The 11,093-nt window shown below is 43.0% G+C and overlaps 1 protein-coding gene across 1 annotated transcript in view; it reads right to left on the minus strand.

The window, feature by feature from the left end:
* RCAN1 (regulator of calcineurin 1) overlaps positions 1–9,366 on the minus strand; it is a 235,112-nt gene extending 225,746 nt beyond the window's left edge. The window contains exon 1 of the mRNA XM_069202499.1: positions 8,856–9,366. Coding sequence (XP_069058600.1) covers positions 8,856–9,056 — 201 coding nt within the window. The 5' untranslated portion in view covers positions 9,057–9,366. The remainder of the gene's footprint in view (positions 1–8,855) is intronic.
* Positions 9,367–11,093: the final 1,727 nt, after the last annotated feature.

Below are 11,093 nucleotides of genomic sequence, written 5' to 3' on the forward strand. Positions count from 1 at the left end.
AAGATATTTGGAGTTGGATCTGGATATTGATTGTTATTTAATGAATTAATTTCTATCTACTTATGGAGGACTTACAATATGAGACAAATTATGTCTTACAATTGTTATAAGTGGGTGCCTTAATGTGAATTTTATATTTTGATAGTCATTGATTGTTCAAATTTGGGCATTGTGGGTGTGTTTCTCCCCCTTAAGAGCACCACCTACTGGAGATTAAAAGTGAGAGGACTCTAAGGATTGGGCTTTTGAGTGCCATATTTCCCCTAAAAAAGACCTCCCACATGTGTCTCTGCAAGTTGCTTATTACAACCTGGTTCTCAGCCAGCCTTTTCATGGTGGTTTGACTGCCATGAAAAGGCTGGCAGAGAACAGGTGCAGGGCCCACAGGCGGGCACATGCACTGCCCATGACTGTGGCATGGGCAGTGCAAGGGTCCCCCTTCTCAGCACACTTTCAAGGGTGCTGGTGCCCACTGTGGGTGGCAGCATTGCCACCGGCTCAACAATGCTGCTGCCACTTGCCTGCTGGGCTGACCAGCGGAAACCTTGGTTTCCGCCAGTCAGCCAGCAAGAAAATCATTATGGGAGATCGCAACTACAGTGGCGGCCACCCTGTCAGGAATTTGGCAGTTGGGTGTTCCTGTTTGCCAAACTCATAATCAGGGCCTTAATGGCTCCTCTATACACCGGGTGGACCAATCAAAGCAGCAAAAGTGGAAAAAGTGTTTTAACATTGTGTTAAAGTATGTGTTTTATCATTAGGCTCAGAAAGAAAGACAGAAATACTTCTGTATTGTTTGGGGCTAGAGGGTCAAGAAGCCTTAAACCTTCTAACTGAGGTGTTGGATAAACATGTGTTAGATCTAAATGAAAATAAAACATGTATTAGAAAGATCGATAAACATTATCTTTCTCATGCGAGCACAATTTTTTAACAATTACCACTTTTGGAACAGGGTACATATAGAGGCAGAGAAACAGTAGAGAGCTATATGTGCGAAAACTGGCTTCCTTGTAAATTTAATAGCACTACTAATGAAAGAATATGTGATCAACTAATATTATGTTGCAATACATGGAAACTAATGGGAAAAGAGGAGTCTACTATGTGAGGTGATAGCAATAACGAAAAAGATAGCACACTCAATGAAATGTGTGGAGGTCATCAAAAAGATAGTGAGAAAACAGACAATGCAAATAGTCAAAGAATGGAAAGTCAAACAAGAAAAGAAAGTTGAATTTCAAAGAAAGATCTTTCTATGTGGTAACAAAGATCAATTCGTGAATAATAAGGAGTGTCCAAGGTTAAAAAGTGAGGATAAGTCTTGAGGAAAAGAACAACATCATACTAATCCCTACAAAACCAAGGGTGTGAAAGGTAAAGTGTGTGAGGAAAACATAGAGAGATGCAACACGGACACTGGTCCACAATGTGGTCAGACTGTGTTACAAGTGAGCAGTGGTGACTAAAAAGCCCTGTACATGAGATAAAGGAAAAGAGGGAAAAATAACAGAGGACTTATTGGATTCTGAAGCAAAGATAACTTTCATATTACAAAGAAATTACAAAACTGTACAGAATTCTAGTTAGCAAAGCAAAATACTAGCTCTTAAGAGGGTCCATCAAGGATTCTCAGAGTGATAATCTTCTATACCCTTTGTTAGACCTATCAGCCTTAGGATGGTCTTATCCCAAACATTTGCCTTACTCCTCCATTTTTGCTGATCGCACTTTTGTTGGTTTTAAGGCTTTGCGCACTTCACCACTGCTAACCAGTACAAAAGTGTGTGTGCTCTCTCCTTACAACTTCATAAAATTGTCTTACACCCAATCAGCATATTTAATTTACTTGTAAGTCCCTAGTAAAGTGGTACTACACATGTCCAGGGCCTGTAACCTAAATGCTCCTAAAAAGCCTTCACCATTCATTGTGCCATCCACTACAGCAGCATTTTAAACATGTCTCAAGTCTGCCACTGCAGCCAAGATAAACTTTTTCCCAGGTCTCCCTTTTTAATACACCACACAGCCCAGTGAGCAAGGTACAGTGTATTTAAAAAAGCTGCACATGTACTTTTAAGATTTACATGTCCCGGTAGTGACAAATTCACAAATTTGTTTTTCACTACTGTGAGGCGTACCTCACCCATAGGGTATCATTGGCTTCTCTTGTTGCATTTCATAAATGGTAACTTTTAATGGGAGCAGGTAGGAATATCGAGTTTGGTGTCTAAAGACTTATAACTTCGAACACATCAACTCCTGTACTCACAGGAAACAATATGTGGGTGGAGCCTAAGCCCCTCTCTCAATAGTACTGAAAAATATTTTCTGGTATCTTCCAATCAAGTAACACTCCAGATTCCTGGAAAGTGGATCAAATTAGCTCAAATAACAGGTAATTAATAATCGATCACCTTATCTGACTCTTGGTATCAGGCTTTCGAAATGAGCTTTCCATACAATTTAAGAGTGGATGGAGGTTACTGCAAAAAAGTATTAAAAAAGTGCAAAAGATAGTATACATTTTATAAAGCACCTTGAGGATTGCACACTGATGGTGGTGCCATTGTATTCCTACTTTGGAAAAGACATAAACAAGAACAGCATGCTGGGGTATTCCTGAGAAGTACATTGTTATAGAAGTACATCCCAGCTTCAGGATACTGCTCTAGTTTTAAGCATTGTTTAGGAAATTTGACGGTGTCACTCCTGAAACAATATGAAGCTGAAACAGCCTTTTCTGAGAGGGAACGTAACATTGTTTCTGCTGAAGATCAGGTGATGATCATCACAGGTTTTACAGTTGGGAAAACCACGGGGAGGCATTAAGGCAGGGCTTGAGTTCACTCTATAGCGATATGGCAGAAAAGTGATTCTAATACTTTTTAAATTGTTGCTGGAAAGTCCTTGTGTGTGCAAGCCATATATTTTTTTCTCTATACTGAGTAGGTAACAAATATTCAGCAGCGAGCATCCCTCTGTTGTGGACAGACTAACTGCTCACTAGGGAGCAGCACGCAAAAGTAGCTGTTTTGTTTACTGCTATATTCAAAGAAATAAAATCAAACTCAGGGCAACTGTATCCTGTCTATACAAAAAAAGAACAATGACTTCTACAAAGAGGGGTGGCAAAAGAGATAGAAACAATTAAAAGTAGGCAACAGGTTCTGCCTTCTGCATGTGCGCACTGGGCAGCCACTCAGGACACAGGGCAAAGTGAGTTGCCTCACAGAGCTGCAGATACAACAGTTGCTCTGCCACCAGGTGCCAAAGAGAACTGCTGATGTGTGGAGTGTAACAAGAACTACCACCCTGGGCTTAATTCTATCTGCACCTTTATATTTTCTAACCCTTGCATCCATTACGCTCTGAAAGTCAGGGCTGTCTCATCTACAGACAGCTTTTTGCTGTCTGTTGTTGAAAGACTTGTTGTGGCATATACCACAGCTTACTGTGAGGTCTGAACCAGTCGATTTATATCCATTGGTTGACTTTCCTCTCATTCACTTCCATTTGCTTGCTTATTCGATGGCTTTCTGTCCTCTTCATGTGTTTGTTCCTCCCATGGAGCATAACTTCTTTATCATTCTTTTTATGGATGACTTGTATCATTTCACTGCTCAGATTCAGCGTATGTGCATGTGTGTGTGTGCAACTGTTTCCTTGCCCTCTCACCCTCATGTGCTGCTACCTCACCTTACCTGCATGCTCCGTCTTGCTGCCTCCCGCCCGCTTGTCCTTTGCCCCCACCCCAGCTTGTGCATTGCGCCCACTAACCCTCCTTCACTGTTTCTGCTTTTTTAATGTATTTCTTTTCTCCCACCTCAAGTGCCTCTGTGACTTCTCTGCCCCAACATACCCCATCTAACCCCTGCTCAGCTGCTCCTCAATAGCTCCATCACCTATCCCAGTCCTTAATAAACAAAAGTCTCTTTTTACAATCTTTGGAGGGCCCTGAAACTGCCATTTTCTGCTGGGCCACTATTTTATTAATGCGCTTTTGTGCATGTTTAGATTATTTTCTTTAATTTATCATGCCATAGTTAGCATCTGCCATCATGGAGTGGTAAATATTTTTGTTTTTAAAAGCATGGACATCATACTGTATGTGTGCAAGCATGGTGAGGCATGTGCATGCATACCTCATCACTCTGGGCTACCACAGCCTCATACTGTTACCACAGTATTGGCAAAAATATTTTTTTTGCTGGTGCGAAAAAGTATCTGCAAAACATTAGCAAAGGCAGTAGATCTAAGTGGTGAAGTCTATTGGCTCTGCAAAAACGTGTTATGTAGTGAAACTTTGTTTTAAATGGTGCGTCATTAAGCAATGTTTTGAAATGTGGTGTGAGGTCAGCAATTAACATTCATTTAAGGGTTAATTTGTAGGTACTGTGATGTTGGCAAACTGTCAAAGCCAAAACCCAATATTCCTTAGATAGTCAATGAACTACTGTCTACTTCAGAGAAAAAGGGCCCAATTTAAAACTTGGCTGAGGGGGTTACTCCGTCACAACTGTGATGGATAACCCTGCTCACCGAAATGTAAATCCCCTTATGTGCTATGGGATTTAGATTTAGGCAGACAGAATATCCATCACACTTGAGATGAAGTAACTCGTCCGCCGAGTTCTAAATCAGGCCCAAATATCTAAAATACTGTTTTTTTCACACAAAAAATTATTTTCAAAGCTGACAATTCCTTTTTAACTCATATGTAAAAGGAATACTGTATAAGAAGCTTTCATAAGTACTTGCTTATTTAGACATGCCACAAAGATATTATATTGAATTCTTTAACACTTGTCATTTTGATTAGTAATGAAAAAATTACAAATTAAAGAACTAGAATGAAAAGTAATAGGAGTGCAGGATATACTAGGCACATCTGACACCACTATTTGTGACACACCATGTTTAACTGCTGTAAGCAGTGTGGCTTAGCAATATCCAAGATTGCAAAGGGCATTATTTCCTGCAAGCAGCTTATGTAGTCATTGTCTTCTCTAAGCATTCTGGTCTCTGTGTTCTAATGTCATAAAGTTTAGTTAAGCCTGGAAATGCAAGACAAGTTCAAAGTTATGAGCAGGTCTTTACTAACTACTTATTTTACAGTCAATTAATGTAATTGAATGTTGAATGAAGCACCTGCCTTTTGTGTATGGATATGCCTCAGGGAAGACTTCATTACTGATGTCTGTGCTGGACTTGTTTTGAATTGAGACATTTCCTCTGCTGCTCTGTGTTCTGCTTGCTCCTTGTCTGATGGAAGCTTGCAGTGCTGCTGTCTATGCTGTACATTTAGGGCATGAGAATAGCCTACACTGGTGCAGTCTTGAGTCTACCATGCCTACTTAGTTAGGCGTGCCCAGGCAGAGTTCCTATCACAAGCCGATAACAAATATTGGCCTCTTCAGACTGCAAACAGCTCTCGGTACTTGACTGTAAAAATTACGGCATGCCTTTTTAAACATCATGTCATCCTGTCACTGACAAATTAAAAGTACAGTAGTCCTGATGAAAAGTTCCAGCATTGTTTCATGAAAAGAATACCGTCTCGGCTGTGAATTACTGTTTAAACGCATAGCTGTCTTTCTGAGAAATTCTGACATTGCTCCATTATATTTATAGCATCCCTTTTGAAAACTGTGAGTTGACATTGTGGGACATTATTTTATAAAAATGGGTGCAGCGGCAAGCTCACAGTACTTTCATTGGTGTAAACTTGGAGTTGGATCTGGAGCGAAATCATGTGAGCTGAATCGCAAAGGGGGGTATGAGGTAGCAGGAATTGCTTCTGCGATTGCAGGCTTTGGTAGCCAGGGGATCTTGCCCGGACCTGTTGCTAATACACTTAGGATAAAATGACCTGGTGGTGCAAACGGGGTTAGATGTGTTAAAAACCAAGAAGAAGGACTTGTTGAAAATTTTGAGGCAGTGGCTGGGTTGCCATGTGATATGGACGGGGTTTATTCCTTGAAGATTTTGGAGAGGGGCTAGGAAACCAGGGGCGATTGAGCGCACACGGAGGAAAGTTAATAAGGAGATGAAGGAGTTTTGTAAGACAGTAGGGCTCACTTGTTTAGAGCACAAGGACTTGAGATACGAAGAAGTAGAGTTCTTTAGAGAGGATGGGGTCCATTTGTCCTTTTTGGGCATGGAATTATACTTATTGCGGCCTTTTCCACACATAAATCAAGTGTTGGTTGGTATGTTCTCCCCTCCCCAAAGGGGAATCGGGGGGGTGGGACTGCTGACCGGAGGGAGATCTCCCCCCCTGGGTAGGTTTGGGAAGGTGGTACAGCCCAATGGACTTGGGCTATGCCTTTGGGCTATGTCGTGGGCTACAGTAGGGGTATTTCAGACCGCCATTACGTAGCCTAGGCACCATTTTGGTAGGTGACCCGTGGCTGGCAGCAGTAGGTAGATATTCTTTCCCCTCCCTGGGGAAGGGTATGGGGGGGCAGGGTGCCCAGCAAGGGGAGTGGTTTACAGATGGGTTGCTTTCGTTGGAAAATGGGTGTATGGGGTGACCGATGGATGTGAACTGTGGTTTGGAGCAGGCGGAGGCAGGATGTCACATGGCGTAAATACGGACGAATTGCAAACCTGACACTACACATTGACAACAAAAGGGGGCAACAGCAGGCCACAAGGCAGGAAGGAAATGTTGCATTAGGAGTTATGCTAGTTGCAAGTTCAGTTGTTAGTTTGCAGCACCAGGCTGGTAAGGAGAAGAACAGTTTCAGCGGGGAATAAACCGCTGGATCAGTTAAGAAGTACTAAATCGGAAAGGTCAAGTTGAGAGGGCGCGTGGGGCGGGGGGGAAGTGATGCTAGGTGAATTAAATGTATAGTGAGGCAGTTCGTTTTGTAAGGTAAAAGCCAAGGTTGAATTATGAATGCACCGGTTTTCCAATAAAGAGGCCTTTTCCACACATAAAACAAGTGTTGGTTGGTATGGTCTCCCCTCCCCAAAACTTATGTTTGGAAGAATTATAATTTTTAAAAAAAGCTAAGTTAGAAAACTGTGCATGTGAATGAATGCGTAGTATCTTATTAACTGTGGTAAATGTTATGGGAAAAAGGGGGCTAAAGATAGTATTTTATTTATTTAAGGAAATATAGTGAGTAATTAGCATAATACGTTGTGCCTCCTTCAAATAGAACATGTAGAATGTAAGGTTGTTCTAGTATTTATTCGATGACATGGAGTGTGATAATCAAGAGACCGAGCTGAAAGTGCTGTGTTAACCCTTGTACGATGTAAACGTCTTGGAACAATAACTTATGCGTGCATCCTTACTACAAGGCCCCATTGTCCTGGCGAATAAATGCCGGCATTACCCTGCACCGTATTCTCTGAACAAGGGATGCTTCCGTGGTCTAAAATGTGCAATCATCTGACCCTAATACCCACCCCCATTATGAAACATGGAGTTTAGCACAGAATGTTCACGAGCAATCAGAAACGCGCCAGGCGGCAGCATTGAAAGTAAACAAATCGCCCTAGAAGAACACTCTGCGTCCTATTGGCTCTGAAAAGGTTTAGGAGTCCCCCTCCTCCTAAATGCGTCACTTGATGTGAGGATTAAACTGTAATTGCGCAACACATGACGCCTGATTAACGGTAGGTGTTACTTCGAAAGTAACCCAGTCAATCTCCCACGGAAAAACACAGAAGAACCGCTCCTTAGCATCCCGCTTCTACGCGCGAACACAGTGGCCATTTTGAAATGGGGTTATTTACTCAAGCCGTCTTATATAAAGTAATTTGTACTCAAATATCTTAATTAAGAAAAAGAGATTTACGTTTTTGTTTTTTTAACTTCTGATGCAACTAACGTGTTACCTATCCGTAAATAAATAAAAGGTTACTGTGAATAGTTAACACATAATAGGAAAAGACAATAAACCGATAGGCACTACATTTTTGTATCGTTCCTTTTTTGCTCATGTCAGTGAAAAACTTGACTACATCTCTAAACGATCCCGCACAATTCATCGGAACAGTGAACGTGTGCCCCATGAGCTGCAGAGGAATTGCTCGTTGTCCATTTTCTATATCAACACATGAAAAATAGCACGCCTCCAATCCAATGACGTTAACAAATCCCAGAAACCCCCTCACCCCCAAAGTTTCGCGCATGCGCACTATCCTTTTCCTGACGTAGAGAAGGGAGTTGCTACAAAGCTTTGCTAGAACTATAGCACTAAACTGTCAGTCAAAAGAGCTGCACGGCGTAGCGCTGCAGTGTCATTCTTCTCCGACGCCTCTGTGCAGCAACATATTGCAGAATGGGGCTTAAAGGCACAGTTGTGCGTCATCATAACCCTCCAGAGATTCCAACCTGCAGAAGGGGTTGTCTATTGTATGCAACATTTGTATAGCGCTCACTGTCTGTATCTGAAGCGCTTGTCTGCGTGGGTAGCGACGTACATCGTATAGGGAGTGGTTGGACGGGATAACACTGTCCCGAAATGGTAAAACAAATATTACATATTGATTAGCTACCACAGGGTTTTCACATACTGGAGATGGTTTCGTTTTCTTGAGGCAGGCCAGTTACAAGAAGATACAGTTTTAGGTACATTGTTGCAAGTCTACGTGCCACATATGTTTGTGTGTTATATGAGGCAGAGGGTGAAAAGTTGCAAGCCTACATGCCAAATGGGTTTCTGTGTTTTTAAGAGGCAGCAGCGGAAACAAAAGTGGGTGAGATTTTGGATGTTGCCTCCATAGTCTATAACTGTTAAAATGCGAAGTCAACACAGCGACCAAAACGCAATACACACAGACCCCGTCCGCCCCACCCCCAAAAAGAAAGGCGCAGGAAGCCCTGCTGCGCTCACCCTGCACAGACTGTCCAGGAAGAGCCTCCCGCTCAGGTTGCACGCGATGGTAGCGCTGGGCAGGGCGTGCATGTCGACCCCTTCCATGTCGCTGTGGATGAAGTTCCAGGGGTTCCCGGATTCCAAGGAGGTGCTGCATAGAAGCCTGTCCTCTAGCCGCTGCTCCTCCTCTGCCGCAAAGACGCCATCCCCACTCTCCATCTTATCAAACTTCAGAAGGGCAGCTATTTACCAACAGAGGCCGAAATGGAACAGAAGCAGGGACCCAGCTGCTGTCTCGCTGTTTCCTTTGCAGGCGACAGGGGGGTGTTTTCATGCCTATGCCTTGTTGGAACCCACTTCAGTAGCTCGACCCATTGCAACTCCTGATAGTACAGCTTCCGGAATCCCAGATTTTTGGGACTGAAGCCCCTATGACTGCGTCCCAAAAACAGATATATCTGGGGCTGTGATTTAAGCCCCCCTGGACAGGTCAGCATTTGTTGCACAGAGAGCGTCACAAAATTAGCCAGTAATGAGCGGATGGCGTCACTACGGTACGGGAAGGGACACATGGCATGTGGGTAATTAGAAAGACAGCAGCACCACTTGCTGTCAGTATTTGTGTATTGCAGCTGACTGGTGAACAAGGCTAGTAAGCTCAGTGTAGGAAGGACAAGGGTCTTCAAACTATTTTCTCCGAGTCCCCTAACCGTGAACGTCAGTTCACCGAAATACCAGGGATAGCAGAAGTGACATCACACGCCATTTCACCTTTGCTTTTACTCAAACATGCACGCTTACACATACACACGCATTCACTCGCTCTCCCTTTAATACACTCAACTGCAAGCAGGCACACAACATACATTTAAAAACAATGTTTACTTACCTCAAATGTCAGGGAGGGCCATATACCAGCTAACTATAATCCATTCTTTATTCGTCATATAGTGAATAGTAAAACATTATTCACTATCAGTGTGATAATTTGTTTTTGTCAGAAAACAAGGAAAGTGGAGCCTCAAACTGCCTCCATAAGGGCGAGCTGCCCTTGTGTTTCTGGCACGGATTTTGTCACCTCTGAGGTCAGAGTCACATAGGCAGTTCAAGCCAGGAGTCACATCTGTGACCCCTAAATGACGTCCATGCCCCTACCCCCACAAAGCAAAATGTTTAGAAGTAAGGCCACCTTCCAAAACTTTATGACAAGAATTAGGGGAGGGGGAGAGCTGAGTGTAGGGGGCAGAGGTTATGAGATCATTTCAGCAATACTTTTCAGTAGCTCGTGATCCACAATAAAAGCGAGGCTTATAACGGGGCAAATTCCTTAAACAAAAACAGAAACTGACCAAATGTGGTTGTTATGAGCCCCTCTCACTCCTGTCCACCAATGTGACTATGCACTTCACTAATGATAGCTGTGGCCCTGAGTAACAAGCTGTCTCGTGCCTTTTCACCCTTTCCACTCCATGCCTGAACCAGCACTCCATAGTTGAAACAGGATCACATTCTCTTCTTTTTGGAATCTTATATAGTGAGTTCCAGTTAGATAAAAAATTTTAGGCACAGGGTAATCAGGTGATTTTCCCAGAATCAAAGAATGTTAAGATGACACTGGGACTTGAATCTGGTTCCCCAGTTATAAAGTCGGCAGCTCCCACTGTTCGGCCACATCTCACTTTCAGAAAAAAAATAGCTCCCACGTGTTGCCCCTTTTTTAGCAGCAAAGGTGCCCTTGACCCTAATGACACCAACGCAAAGGAACCCCCATATCATTTTTTTAAAGAATCATAATTGTAAGCCATTAAGTCCCTCAGATCCTTTGAACCCTAGAGCCACGCACCTGCTTCACTAATGATAAGGCACAGTCCTGTGAAGCAGGCTGTTTACTATACCTTTTATTAAAAACATAAGCTCCTATCTAGCCTCATTCAAATCCCTGCTATTTCTCTGACGCCCAAAAAAAAGGCCTCTCCTCTGCTTTAATTTCCCCCTCCTATGGGGCATAGCTCCGAGGTCTAAAGCAACACTGGCACAGCAAGTGTGCATTGAGCCCTAATGAAAGCAAGGGTAGTAAAACAGCTATAATTTCGGTTTAGTTGTCCCCTCATACTACTCAACTAAAGTACTACTGCACATGCAGCAGCAATGATACCTACAGCTCTGCGAAGCAGGTTGTCTCCTCTGCTCACTCCATTGGGCCATCCCGCTTAGGCCTGTGGCATAAAGAGGGTTTTCTGCAAATTTGTCCAAAAG

Source organism: Pleurodeles waltl, chromosome 8 (genome assembly GCF_031143425.1).
Source record: "Pleurodeles waltl isolate 20211129_DDA chromosome 8, aPleWal1.hap1.20221129, whole genome shotgun sequence".
Lineage (NCBI taxonomy): Eukaryota > Metazoa > Chordata > Amphibia > Caudata > Salamandridae > Pleurodeles > Pleurodeles waltl.